The sequence below is a fragment of the Panthera onca genome, chromosome A3, assembly GCF_046562875.1.
Source record: "Panthera onca isolate mPanOnc1 chromosome A3, mPanOnc1 haplotype 2, whole genome shotgun sequence".
In the NCBI taxonomy this organism is placed as follows: Eukaryota; Metazoa; Chordata; class Mammalia; order Carnivora; family Felidae; genus Panthera; species Panthera onca.
This window is the reverse complement of record NC_138341.1, coordinates 29,763,328-29,787,772: the sequence shown is the minus strand read 5'-3', so window position 1 is coordinate 29,787,772 and position 24,445 is coordinate 29,763,328. Positions and strand designations below refer to the sequence as shown.

General features: G+C 40.8%; 1 protein-coding gene across 3 annotated transcripts in view; it reads right to left on the bottom strand.

Annotated features, from left to right (window-relative positions):
* Positions 1 to 24,445, bottom strand: part of CRIM1 (cysteine rich transmembrane BMP regulator 1) — a 189,419-nt gene that overhangs the window by 41,386 nt on the left and 123,588 nt on the right. For all 3 annotated transcript variants that reach the window (XM_060652408.3, XM_060652438.3, XM_060652428.3), the window contains exons 8-9: positions 9,362 to 9,490; positions 525 to 681 (exon numbers count right to left, since the gene is read on the bottom strand). In XM_060652408.3, the coding sequence (XP_060508391.2) occupies positions 525 to 681; positions 9,362 to 9,490 (286 nt within the window). The remainder of the gene's footprint in view (positions 1 to 524; positions 682 to 9,361; positions 9,491 to 24,445) is intronic.

The window sequence follows — 24,445 nt, the reverse complement described above, 5'->3', positions numbered from 1 at the left end:
TTCATAAAACGTACTGGTCCTTAAAGAAAAAGTATGAACTACAGACCAGAACCAAGATAAAATACCGAGGCGTGGCCAATAAGCATGCTCCATATTGCCAACGAGCGGCTGTCCACTGAACTTAAAATGCACATTAAATACATTATCACAAAATAGTCACTGGGGCAGTTATGAAAAGTTGTGGCACGTGTAATACTAGGACCTCATGACAATTCCCCACTGGCAGCGTCCAAAGGCCCTTGCTATGAGGCAGTCTCAGAGAAGAGGCCCAAAGGATAGTGGCCAGAAAGGCTCTGGTCCCTCTGCATAAAAAAGCAAAACTTGAGTGTTTATACCCTCTTTTTACTGTTCTCCGATTCACGTAACAAAGCGAGCACAGATATTCTGGACTCGCAGCATCACTGATCCATCCACACACACACACACACACACACACACACACACGAAACAGCTAACAAAATAAGTGTGGACGTTTCATTAAGTTACAGATACTTAAGACTAGATCCTCTGAATTAAATACTTACAGGTATCCAAATGGACAATACTTGTCACAGATGATGGGTCTGCACTTCTTGGGGCGTGGGCGGCACTGACAGATCTCACAGCTGTGGGCATCAGTCAGGAAGCCGAAGGGGCAGTCCAGAGTACACCCTCGCTTGAGCCCCGAGCACCGCTCTTCCCCTGTGAAGAAGCACAGAGGCCGTGAGGTGTTGCGGGACACACGGACACTTCTATACCTTCCCTAATCTTCCAGTCTCGCTCCACAGATGTAAATGTCTCACGTCTCCCGCAGCATGAGGAAGTGGTTAAAGGTTACAGACCTGCTATTTCATGGTTCTCCCAACAGAACTCCGTGCAATACACAAAATGAAGCCCAACTTTGAACAATGGATTTCTGAAGCGCATTCTGATCTGGTGCTGAAGGGCAGGCTGGTAACTACAGCCTGAGGTGCAGGTGAAATGGAGTGTGATTTTTTTCACGAAATTTGTTCTTATATTATGAATTACCTCAAACTACTGTTTACCGTGTATTGTTAAAAGGTGAGAAGTAGAAACTTACACCCCAAATTTCATTATATATTTTTCTCCTAATAAATGCTCACAATAACACATGTTCTTAAATGTTCATAGAGTGTTTTCTTGACGCATAGAACGTTAAGAAATGTTTTCTCTTATGAGTTTTAGATATTATCCCATGATACTGCATATTACATGTAGCCTAAAGGATTTTGTACCCTTTCTTTAAAAAAAAAGCCAGGGGCGCCTGGGTGGCGCAGTCGGTTAAGCGTCCGACTTCAGCCAGGTCACGATCTCACGGTCCGTGAGCTCGAGCCCCGCGTCAGGCTCTGGGCTGATGGCTCAGAGCCTGGAGCCTGTTTCCGATTCTGTGTCTCCCTCTCTCTCTGTCCCTCCCCCGTTCATGCTCTGTCTCTCTCTGTCCCAAAAATAAATAAACATTGAAAAAAAAAAATAATAAAAAAAAAGCCAGTCTTAACCACATGATATAAAGTGAAACAGTCAGTGTTTCATTTAGATATTTTTTCCCTACCATTGACAAATATCCAGGTATTAGGATAAGCTTAATTGGACACTAAAAAGTGTATGTGGCAAAAATGTCTACATTAATGTTTATCCACTATTTGAAATGTTCAAACTCTCCTCTGTTAGCAGAATTTGGAGTGATGTTTAACTGTCCCCAGTTAATTATAAGATTATTTTGGAATTAAAACAAAGGAGGGTAAGATACTATGGAGATTGGCAAAAGAAGCTAGTGGAGATATTAGCTTTGTAGAAGTCTTCTAAAAAGATTTCAAAAGGTGTGAGATAGGACTTCATATAGGGAATGAAAATGTTCCAGTAAGAAAAGCATGCCTAGGGGAACACTAAGACAACCTGACGCCTCTTTGTATTGAATGCAGTCTGAAAGTCAACCAAATTTAAAGAGGCTGAGACAGTGATGGCAAAAGTACAGCAACTTTGGGGGCGCCTGGGTGGTGCAGTCAGCTGAGCATCCAACTCTTGATTTCAGCTCAGGTCATGATCTCGCGGTACGTGAGTTTGAGCCCCGTGTGGGGCTCTGCACTGACAGTGTGGAGCCTGCTTGGGATTCTCTATCTTTCTCTCTCTCTCTCTCTGTCCCTCCCCCACCCCCCCCCCCCGATAAATAAATAAACATTCAAAAAAAAAAGTACAGCAATGTTTGATTCCTGCTCTGCATGGACTGGCAAGATGGGAAGCAGAAACTATTTTTGTCGGAATAATAAATGAATCTGTATTTTATATGGACACCTTTTAAGCATAAATATTGTAAATAATGCATAGGTTACTAAGAAAAACAGAACATGTGACCCTCTGCAAACAAATCTTGTAATCTAAAATTAAACCTTGAACTACAATTAATAGGTGAGATGGGTTCATGTTTTACATAAATATTTTAAGATAGAATCTTTTGTGAATCTTAGCTGGCAAAACGCGAATATTTAATTTGCTATCTTTTATGGAGAAAAATGTGATTTATGGTATAATTTTCTACTTTGTCCTGATCATAAACCTTTCATTACACATATTTAATATAACTCCGTGGGTCTGTATCATACTGCGAAGCAACTGATTACTAATTTGCATCCTTAAAAGTGAAATTCTAAATGGCTCATTTAAAAATTTGTAATTATAGGATTTGAAAGGTCATCAGTTTTCATCTGTTTCCATCGTTAAGGGATGATGAAGGAGAGAGAAGACTTCAGAGCCACATTTCTTTCTCTGACAATGAAATAGAAGTTGTGAGCCCATTTTTCTATCACATGAAATTTTAAGTCATGACACCAAGCAGATTATGTTGGTATGAAATAGAGGAACTAAAAACGCTCTGAGAACGTCCCAGAGTCAGCATCCCTGGGGATTCAATTCCTTTGAACTTTGGATTCAGTGCACCTTTGTGCCTTAATATTTTTCTGCTCCTATAAAAAAGTCGTTTTTCCATAGACTTCAATCTAGACTGGTTTTCACTCTTTTTTTTTTTTTATTTTTTAAAAATGTTTGTATTTACTTTTGAGAGAGAGACAGAGTGCAAGCAGGGGAGGGGCAGTGAGAGAGGAGAGTGAAACACAGAATCTGAAGCAGATTCCAGGCTCTGAGCTGTCAGCACAGAGCCCAATGCAGGGCTCAAACCCACGAACTATGAGCTCATGACCCGAGCTGAAGTTGGATGCTTAACCAACTGAGGCATCCGGGCACCCTAGACTGGCTTTCACTCTGAAAGAAAGTTGTTCACCAAGCTGAAACTAACTGATAAAAGCTACATCAGTCTGGAACTACCTCTGCTCTGCAATGGAAGAGCATTTCAAACAAAGGCTGCTATGTTTACACAAACACACAGAGAACTCACAGACAGGAGATGGGCTACGCCACCTAGGGCAGGATGCTCTAATGTCGCCCTGGCTTGGAACTGCTCACTGGCCTATTCTAGACCGGACCTGTCTCGCTTCTGTTCCCCTAACAGAAGGAGGCTCTAGGGTGGGGCCCTATTTTCTTACTTCTATAGCCTGGGTGCTACGATGGCGTTTAGAATGGAGTGAATGAACATGAATCGATCGATGTTCTTGCTATTTATCCCTCCACTCTCATCAAGGCTGCCATATTAAGAGAAAAATAAACAGGTCGAAAAAACTTACTCTGCTAGTATTTAAAGTCACCTAAAATACCGGCACCTGGTAACCATCTCAAAATACCATCTTCTATTATTTCTTCTTCTCAGAAAGAAAGAATATTAAAGACGGTAAGGTAGCCCTAGATCCATGTATCAATTATGGACTTTTCTTACTAGAAAGGTACCATCAAAGCAAACCTTTACATAAAGAGCAGAACAAAGTACAAATATCTCATTTATAAATGGGTGCGGGGAGGGTTCAGTTTGCTTGAAAAGCTTTAGTACATCACTTGAGGCAACATGAAAGAAAGAATGGCGGCTTTATGTTCATAATTTTTCAGCAATATGACTTTACTATGATCTAAAAATGCTTTTTAATCCATAGGGGAAGATTCCTGAAGAGAAAGTGATAAATGATGGCCAAGTACAGAACCTGTGCATTATGGCTGGTCGATAACAGCCACGTAGGAAACTCTGTTTACTCTGGAGAAAAAGTGCTGTTTGTTCCCAGGGCCGAAACGTGACACCACTGAATCGGTTATCACGAGTGAAAACCACGTAACTGCATGTAGCGCGCCACATGACCATGACCCTGGGGCTGTGCTGCACTTCTCTGCGGCGGCTCTTCACACTCCTGGATACCGCCAACTCCCACTAACCTACCAATTAAGGGCACCGTGAAGCCCCTGAGCCTATTAAATAAAGAAATGCAACACGACAAACAGTTGTGCCAATCTTGACTTTGGTCTTTAGTTATTACTTTGGTTCTGAGTTACAATGAAAACATGGAGACTGCTTCCCTGTATTTAATGCTACAACCTTTAGATATTTGATTCGGATATATATTTCGTGAAAAATATGAAGCCTTTTTCTTCTTGCTAATATTCTATGCCTGCATCAGTTTCTGAATAAAAGCATTATTAACTCCTAGAATTACAGAATGTTAAAACTGGAAGAGAAATTAAAAATAATCCAGTGAAAACCACTTGATGTAAAGACGTAGAGAATAGGATGCCAAAAGATGGATGGCATTTAATTCATTTGCTACATATAGTTCATATAGTGAGCTGAAGTGTACTGTGTCTATGTGACAGCAACAGACATTTTTGGTTAAAAAATAATGTTATTAACAGCTTATACCAGTAAGTGTTAGGTTACTAATAGCACATCTAAATGATTTCGGTTTTAACTTCTGTTGCAATAGCACTTACATTTTCTACCATATTTCTTGTCCTTATTCTGAATAGGAGAAGATGAGTCGGGGATCATTTAAATTCTCTGTGTGCCTTTGATGCATGACTTTGTTGAGCAGTGTTATAAGAATGTTATCTGTTACAGGTTAACATAGCAAAGCTGTAGTGTGTTCAAACAACACAGTATTTTGTCCTATACCTTCCATGAACTTTTTGGAAGACTCGTTACCGCCGGGTTTTGATTTCAATGGAAAAGTGGTTATGTATATAATATGCTTGGTTATGTTGCACTATCGTTACAGCATATTGGCATATTACTAACATTAGTCGAGGCTAAGGCCCATTTTTATCTTTTCATATCCCTAGTGCTTGGCATATGATGGGCCATCAACAAATGCTAGATGAAAAAAGAATGAATGAACAACAAAGCAATGAACAGGGCAAAATACTGATTTGGCACTGGTCTTATTTTAAGAAATCCTGATGCCAGGGGTCTATATAAACAAGGTCTAATCCCTAACAGAACACTTAGGTATGAATGGTTGGGGCTACTGCATGTGAGACGGGCTTTAGCGGGATGCAAAAATAAATAAATAAAAATAAATAAATAATAATAATGTAAGGGAGAAATGTAAACAAAATCAATACTTATCAAGTAGCTGTAATGAAAAAAAAAAACCACACTTATGCCATCTTTTACTACAAGGAAGATTCCTTTTTCTAAAACCAGGTGAAAGAGAATGAAAATATTCAACTGCTAAAATGAAAAGGTAGAAGAAAAGCTGTTTGTGTGAGTGTCCTCAGAGGGCAGGAAGAACCAGAGCCAGGTCTGTGTTGGAACAAAGGAGGGGAAGCTGGGGGCTTTCCACTTCAGCTGGCTTGGGCTGACTCAGAAATGGATCTGTTATAAAACAGCTACCATTTTCTGTAAACAGAGTAACAATGCCCATATGCCAGCGAGTAAAGCTACCTTTGCATTCACTGATTGATCCGGTCCTCAAAACAACCCATTAGTTAGGTATTATTATCTGCCTTCTACAGATGAGGACACAGAGCCTCAGCGAAGTAAAGCAACTTGACCTGACCAGCTAGATGCAGGTCAACCTGATGCAAGAGCCTGGGAGGACAGCTGGGCATGTACGGTCACAGGAGTCTGACAACTAAGGGTCTGACAGTTTGGTTTACTGTGACTCACATCTAAAAGGTGTGGCTCCCTAAGGTGTCAGGATTGCTAACGGGAGGGGGGTGAGAACAGAATGTTCACTCTAAGACTAGACTTCTGTATGATATAGACAAACTGACAAATTCTACTTGGTGTCTGATTATGGTCTTAGGTATATGGTGGCAGCAAGTGAGATAGCAGAAGAGTGACCTGGGTCAAGAATCTTGGTGTGACAAAAGGGATACGTGGTCAGAACAGCAAGATCTCAGAAAGGGATCTCAAACAAGAATGATGCCCAAAGGCATCCCCAATTCTGATGACTCCTGGCTTGTTCACTCAAACACCCTCTGCTGAGTGTCCAGTGTGGTCCTGGGAGATGGGTCAGTTATTTCCCTCCTCTGGTGTGGGCATGTGCCTGGGCTCTTCTATAGGACCAAAGCTTCCTCCTCATCGGACTTACTTTTTTAAGTTAAAGAATTTGACTTGAAATGGTGATATTTCATTAGTGTATTGGTTATAGGTGGTTTCTTCTTAGGGGTGATCTTGCATTTTACTCATGTTCGTGGCATTAACACCTAGAACTGTACCTAGAACCCAGCAGGTGCTCTATCATATGAGGCAAAGGAAGAAAGGAGGGAGAAGGGAAGGAAGAAAGACCAGAGATCCCTGCAAGCAAACAAAATTTGCAAATAATGAACAGCTGATCAAGATTTCTATGTAAAAAAATTGTTGACACAAAATGGAACACTCTCCTGTACATATTTCTTCCTCCACGTTAATGTGATGGAGGCTCCCAGCACGCAGTATGCACGCATGTCCCTGTTACAAAGCCAGAAGATGACACTAACATGAAGACAGGCAGAAGAGAATTTTCCTAACAGTCTCACTTTGCAAAATGCCAGTGATCCATTTTTAACTTGCTTCAATGACAAATGAAGGAAAATGGTTTCCTTGGGCTTAACTACAAAGGGTTCCTTGTGAAGGGCTGGGGGTCTTATATAAGCATAACCATGTTCCAAACAGCAAAGCCCAGATGAAGGCGGTAGGTGGGGAGATCAGGCACAATGAAATCTGTATTTTTAGACTTCAAAAAGTTCAGAAAAAAATTTAGGTATGCTCCCTTGATCACAAAGGTGTGCAGCTCAAGAGAGCTGAGAAGTATTAAAATATGAACTCTTCACAATACAATACCAATGATCTCGATGTTAGAAAATCTACGTTGGCCAGTGAAGCAAACACATGTGAATGTCAGGGCAGCTCCCTAATGAACTCAGGTTTCCAAAGGGAGGTGATGAAGGCAGGACAGCCCCAATGAGTGGAGGCTTCTAGGACATTTAAAGGTGGTAACAAGCACAATCACAACAACGATTCTGTAAACTGCATTTTAGCACCAATTCCATCAGGCAGGCACAGTGATGGTGACACTGACAACTGAAAAAAACTGAATTACTCAACTGTGATTTTCTGTCTTCCTCATCAGAAGTATTCTTATAGAAGAAGGTGTTGAACAATTAAGGTTAAGAAGACATAAAGCCCAAGATAACTGATAAATCAGAAAGTGAGCATCTATATACGTTAAATAATTCCAAGCCTCTGAGCTCAGGATAATTACACCCAAGGCTCACGGAGAACCTGCTTATTATAGAAGTACGGTCTATGTTTGAGAGATCAGAGAGAATGGAAAGAGATTTCAGAAAACTAAAGGAGGTCACCAAATGTTAATTCCAAAGGGACAGAGGAGGGGTGCCTGGATAGCTCAGTCAGTTGAGCATCCAACCCTTGATTTCGGCTCAGGTCATGATCTCAGTGTCGTGGGATCGAGCCCTAAGTGGGGCTTTGTGCTGAGGGTGGAGCCTGCTTGGGATTCTCTCTCTCTCTCCTTCTGCTCCTCTCCCCTGTTCATGCTCATTCTCTCTCAAATAAAAAAAAAAAAAATAAAAGGGACAAAGGATTCTAAAACTACAGAAACTAAGCTTGACATTCATGACTGAAAATTCTGTGGAAAGAACTGTTAAACATATGATTTGTGATATTTAGAAAAGAAAGCAATGACCACCGGCAGCCAGCATAGGTTCATGAAGAACAAGCCAGGCTCCATGCACTTCATTTTGTGTTTCAAACAGAATTTCCAGCAAAAGGGTGCTGCAAATATAATGCGTTTTGATTTCAGGTAAGATGCAGACAGACTGTTTCACGAGATGATTGGACATGTTGTTAGCTGAGTAACTTCACTGAAAGAGTGAGGATTAGGGTTCAATGCCATTCTGCAGGAAGGTCTTGAGTGCTGTGTGGCTCTGTCCTTGGTTCTGTACAATTTATTCCAGTTTGACAGTTTGCGTGAGGACACGTAAGTTATGCTTATCACATTATCAAGATTCAAAAATACTCCAAACAGTTGGAAAATGGTTTAAAACTCTCAGGATAATTTCTTATTTAATTTGGCCCTATATTTGTATCCTTTAAAAAAAATCAAATATTCAAATGTGGAACGCATGGAGAACCACATACCAGCAGCCAATGTAAAGGACACTGAGCGGTGCTAGCTAGCTGTACGTGTAAACTCAGTACTATCCAACAATGTGCAATTCAAAGAGCTAATGCAAACTCAGGCCACACAATAGCACTGCATGGATCAGACCACATTCTAAAGTGTTCTATTTGTTTCTGGGCCACACACATTTACATAAGGAAAATGACATATTATGTCAAAAGATGGAAAGGACCAAGAAAATTCAAAAACGCGTGTCACGTGCGGAATGGCTGAGAAGACTGAAAAGGCTTATTCCACTAGAAGAATCAGGAAGATTAAAAATCATTTTAAACAAGAAGGGCCATTTTTCCCCCCTCTGGAAGCAATGCAATATACTTACTCCCTAAAGTTTTGGAGGTCACGCACGACCTGGAGGCATGACTGGAATCTACATATGAGGGAGCTGGGATCAACAGTGTGAAGCACATTCTAAGAATTATGGCTGCCACACACGGACTGTGACACCCTCTGTGTGGGTGACCACCTTGTCATCGCATGAGCCCAGCGAAGGTGTTACAGAGAGAGCCAATAGGTGGTCGGAAAGAGGAAAGCCATACCCCAAAGGCCTAAGGGCTGCACCCATGATGCAGCGGGACATGCAGAGTATCTGAACACAATGAAATGGGGGTGAAAACCAAGAGAAAGGAGAACCTCTTTTTCCCCAAATGACTGTGCATCTGTTGAAGTACAAATTTTTCTTTTCTTCTTTCAGGTTGCTAAGGGAATGACTCAACAGGAATGAAAGAGATATTCAATCACCTAATATGCTTTGACAATATCACACGAGGCTCAGAAAAAGTAAAAAGTGCCGTCTTCGGCCGTCTACTTACTGTTTTTACACTGACAGGTTCGACAACCATTGTAATCAAGTTTGAAACCGTAAACACAGTCCTTCTCCGTCAGCGTGCAGTTTGGTAACTCCCCACATGCAGGTGGATCAATTGTGATGTAGGTTGGTTCTAATAATAATAATAATAATAATAATAATAATAATAATAGAAAAAAAATCAATGAAACATATGATTACCTCTTAGATGTTATTCAACCTTTGAAACCACACACTACTGCAGTTGCAAAAAGAAAAATCAATAATTTTCATCAAACCCTAAGCTTTCACACTTTCATAATGTTCGTAAGCCCTGCAACAGAAAGATTTTTATTTAGATTTTTGAAAATTCCCAAACTTTTTTTTTTACATTTGAACAATTTATGTATTTTTTGGTACCCTTACATAATACTTCCCCCGTGGTCACCACTACAGAAAGCAGAGGGGAGATGTTAAATCAATTCCATGTAAATTGTCAACTTTTCTTTTATTTCTTCCTGATGTTCTCTGAGCGATCTATAAAAAATCAGGACATAGTTTCCAACGGTCCATCAGCTCTTCATTTTGCAACACTTCTGAAATCTGGATTTCCTATCATTTATGTGACACTTCTTCAACTATTACAGATGATATGATGGATAACAGGGACTGAGAACTTATCCTCAGGGCCCAGGGCTTATGGGAGTGACAGAGTTAGACACAAGCAGTCAGCAGGAAGAGCGAGCAGCCCTTCTGGGAAGAGGTGCACAGAAGGAACCAAGGCCAAGGGTGAAGCTTTACCTTCCCTGCCATGTTAATAATGAAGAACTGTCCTGGGTCATAAAAGTAATTATACACTTATGTAAAGTGCATAACGGGTCTATACAATGTTTGCAATGAATGTTCTTCATAAACGCCTTCAAGCCTCATCCCACTCCAGGGAGAGGAGCGCTATTGTTTTCCCCACTTTATGGGTGTGGAAATCTAGGATGCTCACATGTCCCAGATGACAGAGTAAGTGATGGGCCCAAGACTCAAACCCAGGCATTCTGGCTCCAAGGTCACAATCTTGGCTTCTGTGCAATACAAGGCCCACTGTAACGGTTCTTGTTTTGCAGTGCGGATAAGGGGCAATTTATATAACGTAAGATTTTGGGAAGGGTGCTGACAAAGGGAACAGGGCCACAGACATAGTTCTGTATCCTCTTTTTAATCAAAAGATACTATGAACTTCTTCAGAGTAAGCGGGTTCTCACAATCTTTGTGAAGAGCTAAGTACGGAATGTCTGTACCTATGTTTCCACAAATGGAAAATATGAGGTGCAGAGAGGGTGACTGGCTTATCTAAGTTTACATAGCAACCCAGTAGCAGGCTGGGAATAGAACAGAGGTTCCTGACCTCCTGTCCAACACTCTATCCATTAGTTCACACTGTCTTCTCAAGTTTCATCTCCAGTTACCATGGAAGAGAGACTAAAATAAGGGTTTTAGCTGCCACTGCTAAGATCAAGAGTTCTAAATTTTTATCCATCTGCTAAAAGAGGCCGATGATTCAGCGCTTCACAGGTAGCGGGCAACTCTGACTTACGCAAGGGATGCTTTGATCGGCATTCTCCCAGTACAAATACGTATGAAGAGGGTATAGCACATTCTCTATTTTTACTGCAACATGGTTTGAAGCACATCTCCCTGAAATTTGTATAGAAACTTTCCACTGCCGTAAAACTTCTGGTTTCCTTCCATCACTAAAGTATCCTTTCTCACAGGTAACTGTAAACATCAAAAAGTAGTTCTAAGTTGAGGCAAGTTTTAAGATACAGTGAATTAATTACAGCTGTGCTGCCTTCTTACATTCTTTTAAAATTTACTGTAAACATCTCTGGTTTTCAAAACTATAGAGTTTTTTTTTAATCACTACTGTTATTAGTCACTCCAAATAAGGATTCCATTTCAGCCTTCAGCCACAAGACAGCCAATGTTTTGTCAACCTCATCCTGACCACAAACCTAAGACAGAACAGAGGACCTGTATCACCTTTAAGTAACCATGCTGTCGATTATCCCCCAGAAAAAGGGGTTAGGTCTATGTTCTAGGGTGATGAGAGCAAAAATCAGGGCTGGATTCTGAACTCTCTGTCCAATGCTTTAGGGAATGGCTGATGGGTACGAAACGTTTTGAGCGTGTCTACACGGGCCAAAAAAAGCTTGTATTCTTTACTGACACTTAAGTTTGTGAAAAACTTTTGTTGCTTTAGAGAACGTATTATGGAAAAGCATATATTTGGGAAGATTACACTGAGGCTGGAAATGCATCATGGAATTTTACTTTCAGTGAATTTTAGGGATTTATTAAGAGAATTAATAGTGAGGTACATGCTCTTTTTGATACTTATCATGATTAATGGATGAGATCAGAATTGTGATCTGTGGCTAGAAAGGAAAAGGAAAAAGTAACAGAGTTGTTGGGGATCAGAACAGCAACACTGACCTGAACAGTCCCACACCTTATCCAAATAGCTTCATCAGCTAGGGGTTGGGTGTGTGTGTGTGTGTGTGTGTGTGTGTGTGTGTGTAGTCATGGATGTACATCAAGCACAAATTTCTCCAGGAGAGGAAATACAACATTTTCCCTACATGTTTCCCTACAACATTCAGGATAATAGCTTTTGCTCAGTTTAATAAGTTAAAAGAAAATGCATAGAAGGGCTGTTTAGTAGGTGCTGGTCCTGAAATGCTGCATTGTAAATATTTTAGATAAAACAAGTCTTACTGGATGTCTTCCAGGACTCAGATAATATGGTAGAATGCAAGAAGCAAAAAATTTTCTGCCTTTAACATTGTATTTCCCCTTCATTTATGATGCATTAGGTGGAAGAAATTGGGAAGTATATACATTTCAAATTATGTCTCCCTCAATATTTAATATTAAAACACAGAAAAACTCAACAAAACCATTTACTCATGAAAATTGTCAATTTACTTGAGAGCTATTCAATTTCCACTCAATAGGCTAGGCTGAATACAACAACACTCACTGTGATATATTCAATACAGACAGAAATCTAACTGTTTTTAGAAAGCATTTTAACATTTGTCATCTCGTTTCAGGACATTTAACAAGTAAGCAGTGTTTTCCTGTTCAAGTACAAACTGGAACAAATTTTAAAAGCCTTTTGAGGGTGGCGATGCACGATTCTGGGGGGTACTTACTGCTGGTGTCCTAGGTCACTGGAGGAAATGGTGATCTGTAAGAGACACATGCGTAGACAACTAGCTGTCTAACATTTCATCTGAAGTCATGCATTACCGTTCTATTACCTTCCATCATTCTCTCAACATTTTAGTGCCTAGTGTCCTACCCTGTGGGCCCTCTCTATACTAGAGTTCTGTAAGAACAATGTCACAACAGGAATATGCAACTACAAGTTAACTAGCAAAAAGTCTGCTATCACCATAAACGGATCTGAGAGTTTTCTCTCAGTCAGTCCAATACGCTCACATGTAATCTCTGAAGTGGTCCTATTACTAACACCAGAGCAGTGTTTTGAGAAAGAAAGACTACTGCAATTCAATTTCTTATTCCAAATAACGAACCCAAAGTGAGACCCATGGGATACCATCCTGAATTAGAGCGTTTAAAATCAACGTTACATTTACAGTCCTTACAGGGCAAGATTGTTTGCAAAGTTCCTATCCAAGGAAGTTCTTGGTGTGGGAAGAGGGACTTTTAAAGAATCTAGAACTGTGGTATCATAGCATGATTGTTTCTAATCCATATACATCAAGAAGCTCGAGGAGGTGTTAGTGAAGTTTGGGAAATGTGCATGCGGCTTGTTAGAGCATCTTTAACTATGTGTATCAGGAACTGCTATTATCTCCCAGTTTCTCTGTGCAACAGTGTTCTCAATATGGAGGATATCCTGATGAGTCTTGGCCCAAAGACCAGAAGATTCTCATGTAAATCCTGCGTGTCTATGCTCTTATATGACATGGGATACGGTATTGAAGTGGTAGTCCAGAACGTACGTGCCTTTCTAGAAGGATGATGGAGATGCTGTACCCTCGGCAGGTTTGGGGATTATCTGTTGAACAGTCTTGCTAAGACTTTTGGAGACACTGATGCATCATGGTAAATGATGCCTGTTACGTGGAGCAAAGAAAACTGTCCCCCTTCAAACCCGTTGGGCAGAGATGTGTTAGTGGGCCCCTTTCACAGGAGAGCAATGGTCTTGGGTCTCCTCACTGAGGAGAATGAGAAAACACTTGCACAAACGTGGGTATCTGGCAAAGGGAAGTTCAGTGAAGTACTGCTTACAGGATCAGCCTGAAATTCCATCTCATCTTGTATTGAATCAGCTGAGGAATTAAAGAAATACCTTAATGTCCTCCAAAGGAAGAAGGCTTGAAACAGCAGGAATTCATTGTCTTTGGCTACAACTATTTCTAAAGGGAACCCTGGAACAGCTTCTTTGTGGAGAAGAATTCTAGAAATATTTTCTGAGCCTAGAAGCAATAAAGAACAAAAATGGGTGTTTGTTACATCTACATCCAGTTTGCTTGCTGTTTCCGACCCCGCATCTGAGTGGGGGTCGCTGCTCTCCTCAGCCTGTTTTCCTCAATGATTTTCAGAGTACCTCACACTGTCCAGAAGAGCTATTTTTACAAGAACCCTTGGGGTTGTGTCAGGAGTCCAGATGTTCGGTCACCAATTCTTATCCTAAGTCTTAGAGAACAAAATGCTGGAAGGAAACCTATAATATGCAGTAACATAAACACATACTGCTTTTTAATTTTACATTTATTTAAAATTTAGGAATAGCTATTTTTCGTATCTCAGGAAGCCCAACAAAGTCCTTTACTAGTAAAAATATTTCCAGGAAAACATTCGTATTTTTGAGATTCCGAGAGCCTCACAAACTAGGTTTCTGAAGAACACCACCAATATTTTACATCGATGTTCAAGTATTTCTTAGGAGCAATTTTATCTACTCAGTGGACGTGGTAAGGCACTGTGGTCATAGTTAATTCGATCAAGAGTACAAAGTTAAAATAAAATCATTATTTTAACTCCAAGGCCACAGTACTAGACTGTAAAATAATTATATTTGATTATTCAGGAGATACAAATGTGTTAAGCAAATCTAAACTCTCTACTTTTTTGCTTTTTGTTATTTTATTTTACAGAAAATTCTCCACAAAGAAAAGGAAGAAGATGAAACCAATGTAACCTTGTAAGATGTTGATATAAAGTTTTAATATCAGTCCTTTCGTCCTGTCAGATAGTTTAACATATTCGGGACAACAACAACAAAAGAATATATTTTGGCCTTCCATTATTTTAAAACGTGTAATAATCATGTGAATTTGCTCCTGAAATAATTTATATAATCGCTAGTTTGTTCTGTTTCGAGCAGCTATAGGTTAAATGAAAATGTTAATAGATGCTTTTAACTTGGTGTCTAATCTGTATTACTCCACTGAACTTCTGGTTTTGAAATAATGCATACAAGGCTCTTCTCATTACCTTGATTACTACGAGCTGTTTATCTCCCGCAAATAATACTAATTATCTCCATTGAGAAAGGTGTGAAGCACTCTTTCTGATTAGCAACCCTGGGAAGGCTGACAGCCAATTAGTAGCTCTTGAGTCTGGGCGGGTGACCGGAGAAGGACACTTGTGGAAGACAAGCAGAGCCATCCCTTCTGGGTCTGTCGGAAGCACCGCCTTGGACACGGGGTCATTAGCTCTAGCTGCAGATTTCAATCTTCTCTAGGAGTCCTGCCCTGCCCTGCTGCGGTCCGGGTGCGAGGCAGGTCTGGGGGCGCCTGGCTGCAGGCAGCAGCTGTCTGCCAGCACCCTTGATTGCTGCGAACACATGAATGCATATATGTGGGTGTGCGCACATGCTAAGAGAAGTCTTTCTGGAAAAATGTCAATACGGGCAAATTTCTAGAAAAAGTAGGTTTTTTTTTTTTTTAAGGTAGATTCATTCTAACATTTCTTTTGTAAGCTAAAATTTTCAAGTAGAAGTAACAAAACAAATGAGGTTTACTCCTGTCTCTTATTTACCTTTCCTTTTGGACTTTAATAATGGCTTACATAATGTTACATGGCTCTTGTCTATGAATTCACAAGCCTGCTTATTCGGTTGTGAGGCAAAGATGAACAATTAAGTTATCTTTGCAGATCTACTTCAGGTATTCTCTTCCTTAAGATTTTTTTCAAATTAATTTAATTATTTACTTATTTGGGGCTGGACTTGGTTAAGCCATGTGAATATCTAATGAATGTGGGAAAATTCCAAAGCTTCGCTCACTTTCTAAGGCTAAATATGTCAGGTCTCCTATAGCCTACCAGTTGCTGTTGGCCTGGCCAGGGCCATAAAACTGGAGATAAAGTTGGACAAGACAGAACCAAAGGAGATAGCTTATCTGTTTTGCTGTGTCTTCATATGTCATTCTGTTAACCACAGTCGCTTTTCAAAGGTGACCACAGTCAGAATACCAGTCCAATAAATCACCAAATTGTCAACATAATTACTGCCTGGGAAGAGAAGTACAGTAAAGATGAAATTTTCCCAAATGAAGCTGCAGGGGAAACTATTAATGTAGACAAGAAGAAGAAAAAGACTGAGGATACAAAAATTCCCTCATCTGGAAGGTGGGGATTTCCATGGGGTATGAATGTGTATTTAGGAAAATCTCATTAAGTCATGGAAAAAAATCTACAACTGGAGTTTTCAAATTCTTTCAGCCACTACATACTTAGTGATCCTTTTTTCTTTTGTATATATTTCTCATAACAACACCTACATCCTTGTAATTTCTAAAGTACTTATCACAAAGCAGTTTCTTTATTTTAAAATGAATGGTGTGAAAATGTTCCCAAGATTCATATTATTTTAAGGTCAGATAGAGAAGGGACCATATATTTACTTTAGACCTATTTATTAACTTTGTATGCTTTTTCTCAGTGTCTCAGCACTGAGAACAGAGCCAGGAGCTGTTGGAGATATTTTTCTTCCTTTATCAATCTCATGTTTAATAGGAAAAGACAGTAGTATGATTCTGAGGTTATTATTAAAAGACCACAAAAGACAAATCAAAAAAAAAAATTTAAACAGAGCGAGCTATCTTTTTCCAGGAATTCAACTAGAGAGAGCTTGTAAAATGATTGGATTCCAAGAATAATTTGGATCTTTTATACTAGTCTTATATTTTATTATTATATTACTTTTATTGTTCATTTTCCTAGAGAACGTATCTTGGTAATCTTTAACCAGAAATAACATGTGACATTTGTAAATACACTTGTATATGTGTGTGTATACACACATTTTAAGAGCTATATTGAACTTGGGTGTGTCAGGCGGTCAGAATTTTGGTATCTTAACCCAACCCTCTGGGAAATGGCCAAGGACCAAAGAGGAAAGGTCCCTGCATTAGGAGCAACGGTTTATTCATGGCTTATAACCTTAGCACCAAGCACAGAACTTGGCCTACAGTCGTGCTAAATGAATGAATAAAAAGAAAAAAAGACATCTGGGCACTGAAAGTCAGAGCACATTTTTTGAGGAAGAAGGGCTCCCACTCAAGATTGTCCTTAACAAGCTGAATCTCTAATTTCCTCCTACCTTTTGGAGGACTGGACAGTAAGTTCCTTAGGATCCTCGTGGCTGTGCTGGTCCCTTACACAGGTACTCAATAAATGAGCTTCTCTCAAGGAGCAAGCTAGACCAGAATGCTGCTGTGAACCAGACACTCTAATAATAGTGAAACCAGAGTGAAAATCCCCAAACCCAAGCAGTCTGAGAAACCCAGTGATGATACTCCATTGCCTAAAATAGGTTAAATTATGACCTGTACCTTTGGCTTGAGAAGGCACACAGGTATACAAAGCATTGAAGGTCTGCCTTCAAAATTCTTAACATAAAATCTGACACCCCAAATTTCGCTTTGCTGGAGAATTCACGTCTGTGACTACCTCAATTCACTGATGGTGCCAAATGAATGAAGTGCTACTAAAATAGTCCTGAAAAGAGCTGGGCACGCACTCAATTCAGCAACACAACTAGCAGGGGACGAAGGGCTCAGCAAGAGTCAGAGGGAGAAAAGAGACAAGTCCAAAGCTGAACGCACAAGGGCACTGATGATGTCATCCCAGTGCCTGGCACCTGGAGGGGGCTGAAGAGTCTATTTATTTTACTCCGTGGGGACGTCAGTGCCACTGGTCAGGGCCCAGTGCCCGGACAGGAACGAGGCTGGGCAGGCCTGGGTACAGAGACAGCTGGGGAGTGGCTCGCATGCCCTCTGGGGTCGGGGGAGGGTGCATATCCCTGGGCAGCGGCAACAGGCTTTCCTGGAGGTCATAGAGCAATGTCAAAATTCCTGAACCAGACAGAGGCTCAGGAAAAGAAACAGGGTCAAAGGCCAGGCCACAACAGGTCAGAATCATAGTCATTGGGTCTCAGCACTGAGAACAGAGCCAGGAGCAAGAATGGCTTCTGAGTCTGAGCCATCACGGTCGAGTCCTTTCATATTCACTATCTTACTTTCCTCACCCTCTCCCTTCTCACGATGGGGTCTAAGGAGAAGCAATGCCAAGGACATGGACTTGGAGTCAGGAGATTTAGCATGAGTCCCTATGCTCTTATTACCTTACATGTGATGCTGAACCTCTCTGGGCTTCTATAAAATGGGAATATCCATTAATTATTCTGACCTCACGATATCACTGCGAGGCTCAAATAAGATAACAAAGAGGGGACAACAAACTCTAAGGGATACACGGTTATTACTTGTTGCTATAATTACTGTTGTTAATGACTATCCTGCCTGCTTGGAGCTAGAACTGGTCTCAGATGATGGCTGAGTAAATGCATTATGTGCCCTTTTGCAGGCCTTAAATGTTTGGCTGATAAATGGTGCGACAACTGGTTTGGCATTCTGAACCCTGACCATTGTAACTTAAGCATCATTTTCTATCTCCAGCGATAACATGAAAAGCATCTGGGATGTGGGTCGGTCCATGACATCCTTTCATATGGTCTGGTAAGCTTTGGAGCGTGTTAGTGACTGGCCACTGGCGCCTTTCACGTTTGCTGAGTAGCAGTCTGATATCATTGTTCCGCATTTTCACTGTGTCCATGGTGTCTCGAAGAGAACAGAAATCTCTTCATAATCAGCTTACCCAGTGTGAGTTGAGACAATGGTTCTGTGCGCCTGGCTGACCCCGTTCTTCCTCTCTCATGACGGGGGCCTTGCTGGATCCTTGGGGAGGAGGGCAAATTCATTACACTACAATACGGAGTATCTGCATAGTTTTGCCAGTGGTTTTGCCATTTTTAAGTTGCAAGAGGATACAGAAGACCCATCTCTAAAAGCTGCCTTTGATGAGCAAATCTTCGTTTGATCAATCTCAGTGTGATCTAAGACATATGTCAACAGTAAGAGACAGTTCAACCAGTACTTTCTTAACAATGACACTGGGGGCGTTTCACTCAAATAGTAACATGCTCACTGTCTCTCTTACAGGACTGTAGAGCAGCCCTACTGAATTAATCTGGCCTAAATCTCCATGGAATCTTTCTAAAACTTGGTTCCCAGAAAGCATGAAAGAGTCATGATCTTAAAAAGATCTGAACTTGCTGATCCTTCTCAATCTGCAAGGCCTAGAGCCGCCCCAAACTGTTTATTATCTCTAAGCATGTTTTTCGGTAAAATTTTTAATGGAAGAGAGACTCCCTGAATTGGTTTAGAAAGGGAACTGACATGCAGGGCAAGAGCTTTCCAACTGAGATGAAAAAGAACACCATCTCTTGTCTTCCCACTGATGGCTCCAAACCAATGGCTCCAGGGCCACAGTGCAAGACAGAGGCGCAGGCAAATGGCAGGCACCGCATACCTAAACGCGCATTCAATACACCTAGCCGATCCCAAAGCAGATCCAAAGTGGCCTCAAGTTATATCAAGCATGTATACGTTTTTAAAGTGAGGAATGGAGGGCCAAGGTAAATTTTACGTAGAAAAGAATTTCCTGCAGCCAGGGATGAGGTCAGCACCCAGAGAGCATGCTGCGAGGTCCTGCCTGGTTGAAGAGTCACGTGGCTCACAGACTCGGCTCTCAGTGTGCCCTAGCAGCCAAGGCGAAAAGTCATACCCAGGAACCAAGTACTTGTTGGTGTGAGAAGTTTCGTGGGGATTCTTGGTTGTGTTTCACAGCGGTGATGCAAAATAAGAGCTGGAGCTTTGTACTGACTCTTATTTTCGACTGGTGACCAGCTAAGTGCTGGGATCTCCAGTGGTCTGCACGTGCATGAACTTGCTTCCGTTTCAAAAAGACATGATGAATCCAGCTAGGCTCTCAGGCGTGAAGCTAAAATTGTATTGTGTAAATTTTATGTGTAAATAGGTATTCATTCTGCAGCTAGAAACGGTAGGTAAAAATTTGGTCTAACTGCTAATAATTCAACTCAAATTAAAAAAAACAAACTGTGTGACATGACAAGGCATCACCATCCCCCGTTTCTGCCAAATTTCAAAAAAGTACTCCACGTTCACTATGGCTTATCGCCAATGGAATTTAGATCCAACTGACGGTAGGACCCCTGAACCGAAATGTGGCAGTGCTGGGTCCCCTGGTAACAGATTTCCCAGTCTGCACGCTGACGGATATGGGGAGTACCTGGGGGGTGAAATGAGAACATGTGGGTGTGGTCTGGACCCCTGCCCTCTCAGCAGCCACCTCTCCTGGAAGATCCACAAATGGCCAGAGGACATTCTTTAATTTTTTAGTAGACATTTTCACTCCTGCAGGGTTGTTTTTTTTTTTTTTTTTCTTTTTACAATAATATTGCAGCATTTTATACACTTGAGTGACATTTTATCTTCAACAATCTGACAGACACAGCACAGCGAATACTTCTAAATAGGGCCTCTAGAACAATTAATTCACCTGGTAACTCACGATCTCTACAGCTAACCCTCATGTATTAAACAATGTGAAATCGTTTTGTTCTTGTAAGATAAACTTGAGACCATACAGTGACACAGTTTAAAATGGCCCAATCACAAGTGGAGTTAGAGAGTTAGCATATTAAATCGTGTAGGAATCACTACCTCTTTTAAAAGAGTTATTTCTATAGGGAAACTATTTTAGTCTAATTTATTTGAAAATATGTTTGAATGGAGCACCTGTAACTTCAGAAAAATGTAATATACGACCATTTAAATAAATGCTTCTAGCCCCTAGAAGTCATAAAAATACTATGTAGTAAGTGAATTGATTTTTTTTTTTTAATAAACACACCAGGAGTTATACTTACAAATAAGTGTTATTGCTAAAAGCCCTCACTTTCAGAGGCTATATGCTTGTGCTGAAATGCTATTCATGTTAAAATTCTATTTGAAACCTCTTCGGAGTTGCTTTCAGAGCAAATTACTATGTCATAGAAGACAAAGTGCCTTTATTTTATTGTCACTTTTTGCTTCCTCTGAATGATTTTACCCAGGTAGATCATCCACTTTTTCTCACCAGACTTAGACGTGAATGACTCTGACTATTTCCTAGAGTCTGATAAACCTTTGAAGTCAGGGGTCTGTGAAGCTAAAGACGTTCAAAAGCCTGTGCTGCAAGCCCCAATGCCAGTTTCAACAGAGGAGTACCAAAAATATTCTGAGCGACTATATTTCTGCAGGAACTGTACAGTTTTCCCACAGAACTATTCTGAAAGGAAAAATACTTCACTTGGATGTGTACATTTTGCTACATTGAAAAAGAAGCTCGCTACTCTATCCTTGGACCTTGTATTGGTCTTAACAAACAAGCTTTCACATGAAAAGTGCTGTCAGGTGCTTTAAAACAGGTGTGTCGAGGGGGCGCCTGGGTGGCGCAGTTAAGCGTCCAACTTCAGCTCAGGTCATGATCTCACTGTTTGTAGGTTCGAGCCCCACATCGGGCTCTGCGTTGACAACTCGGAGCCCGGAGCCTGCTTCGGATTCTGTGTTCCCCCTCCCTTTGCCTCTCCCCCACTCACGCTCTGTCTCTGTCTCTCAAAAATGAATAAACGTTAAAAAACAAACAAACAAACCAGGCGTGTTGAGACCAATCCATTCCCTAGAAAGGAGGTAAACAGTTAAGTGCAGCAGAAAATCTCCAAAAAGCTAGACAATGTGATTATTACTTAACATGGTGAATTCTATCAAGTGATAAAAAGCTAAAAGAAAACCAATTCTGCTACATCAGGGTCAATGGCTGTGTACCATAAAGAAAATGGGATCTTTCTTTTTAAAGTCCATGAGCCTTTTCTGAAGGGCATGTTTCTTAATAACCTTCATTAACTTCTGTTTGGTTGCCTAAGAGTTGTCTCTTATCCAAAAAAAGTTTAACACAGTCTCAGTAGAGATTGTGTTTATTTAAGCTTGTTGGAAAAACATTCCTATCATTTCAAGAATGACTAAATATTTTTCATTCACATAGTTAGCATTCCAGACTATGTTTTCCTGCCTCTGTTGATTAGATGAAAATTAGCAGGCCCAAGTCTGAACTATTAGATTCAATTATTATCTACGCAGGAAAAGGATGAGACACCCAGCAATAATGCCCTTTTAGGTATGGGAAGCGGAGAGCAGAAGACGTGAAGAACAGCCCCTGGCAGGGAGCTTCAACAGGAAAACGCTTCATAGCTACGACTGCTGAAAAAGCTGTAAAATCAGAGGCAGAGGTTTTTCTAATCACGCATTTCACAATCAGCTCCAAACAATAACATTCTAATGTTATTTGAAATACCTAAAGCTATTTTAAATTACCAGAGAAAAAATCACAACACTATGAAATTCATCCAGGAAAAATTTCTGATGCTTTAGGTTAAATACCTACCTAGGTCAACACACAGTCATGTTCCCTGCGTCTGTTACCCAACATACGACCTTATTTGGTTGATAAAAAAAAAAACCACAAAAAAAACCACAAAAAAAACCCCAACAACCCAGACTGTGCTATGTTTTAATTTCCATTTATGGAACTAGTTTCCAGGACACTTAAGAGTTAAAGGATGGAAGAGCATGCCTAACGGTCTTTGAGATATTATGAGTATCTTATTATTCTTGGCCTACTAATAATAGCATCGTATATGGCACTGAAGCAATACCACCCATAAACTGAGTTTTGATCCTTGTTTGATGTATCAGAATGTTAATATCATGTGACCCTGTGGCATCTTTGACTTCGCTGCCTCTTGGGTCAGCCAAACTATGTTTGATTCCATGCCACAGAAGCAGTAGCTTAATCATCTGAGATACTATTCAGTGAGGAAGTATTATGGGCAGGGCTGGAAACATTTTTTCTCGTTTTAAGGAATTCCCACCCAGATACGTGCCTGGTACAGACTTTTCTGGCAGCCCAGTAGAAATTTCATTTGAAGGGTGGCTTGATTCAAAAGACACCATCAGCATTTATGGGAAAGAATATAGTGCTCCTATACAATTAGGATTGACGAGGAGGCCGTTATGTCTGCTAGCTCACTGACCTCCAGCCCTTTAGAGAGGAACACAGCAGGCATTCTGGTGGGTGAGCTGACGTTGCAGTGGCTTACTCCATCCACACAGGTCAAGAGAAGCCTAATGCTCTTCAACACTGTCTCAAGTAGGATCAGGATTACCCAAATAAGAGATCTAAGAAAGACAGGTACCAGGGAGAAAGATAGTTGACTGTTTGGCTCAATCACATGTTATCCCAAGTTCAGAGAATTAGGAAGAATCAATGCAAAGGAATCTCTTATTCTTCCACTAGAAGAGCTGGCTTACTCCAGGTAAGCAGAATTATTAGGCCTGGCTGAAACTCAGCTCAGTTTCACATAATAACTCTGCAAACAGCACTCATTTTAAGTTTTTATTATGGAAAAGATTTTTTTCTGTTAGTCTTGAAGTAGACAGAGTAACAGGACAGACCCTTATGTACCCATTATCTAGCTTTGATAAGCTAGAAATAACTCTTTGATATCCTGAGAGAGGAAACAGATTTGCTCTTGTTTCAGAGAAACAGAAACAGTAGAAAGAAACTAGCCATTTGCCCAACCACAAGGATGAAATGTATTTACTGGCAACCTAAGCCATAATGTTGAATATTACCTTATGAAATATTACCTATGCTGTTCCTGATTTTTGATAAGTGATACTCTGGGTGTTGGCTCTGAAATCCCCCAGGTCATCAAAGCCAACAAATCCTCCCAGCAGGAGACTGTGTACATGGGGCCTGAAGGACACTCAGGTCACAGAGGCCACCTGGGTGGGGTCCAGCAATAGCCCAAGATGAGACAGCGGACTGGGCCCCACATCAAGACTTCGAAGTAACAATGAAATTCTTATCTCTTGCATCAGGTGGGGCAGTCAGGCTGGCCTCATTCATACCTGTTCACTTTTCTTGCATTTTTCTTATTGGGTCATCAAGTGCATGTCATATATACCTTGTAGCCAATATTTCCCTCCTCAACACCTATCTTACCTTTAAATATAAAACAGATTTTTTTTTTTTTAAACAGAAAATGGTACTGTGTCCTTAGGGTCCCTCTGACATTAAGAATCAGCATAGGCACCACTTATATCTGATATTACTGGGAAAAAGTTGAAGTACTTTCAATATTGAATTGCGATGTTAAAAAAAAACGTAGTGAAATAACAAGGCAGGTCTTAAAAGCAGTACATTCAACTTGCCAGTGAGCATTAGCCTTGTGGGACTCTGGACACAGGGGCTAAACTGAAGAGGGAATAAACCACAGTTTACAAACCAGTGATGAAAGAGCCCTGTGGCTGCCCTGGGAGGGAGTCGAGAGCTCCGTGCTCATCAGGAGGACGCATGGTCAACTTGAAGCTAATGGGTCCAGCTCGCCTGTAGACATCTGGGCCCATCGTGTGCCAAACACACTCCATCTAACACTCTTGCTTCCTACTCTCAAAGTGTATTTTCAAACATAGGCATTCTTTTTTTTTTTTAAGTTTATTTATTTTGAGAGACAGGTAGAGAGCATGTGGGGGAGGGGCAGAGAGCGAGAGGGAGACAAAATCCCAAGCGGGCTCTGTGCTCAGCGCAGAGCCGGATTCAGGGCTTGATCTCA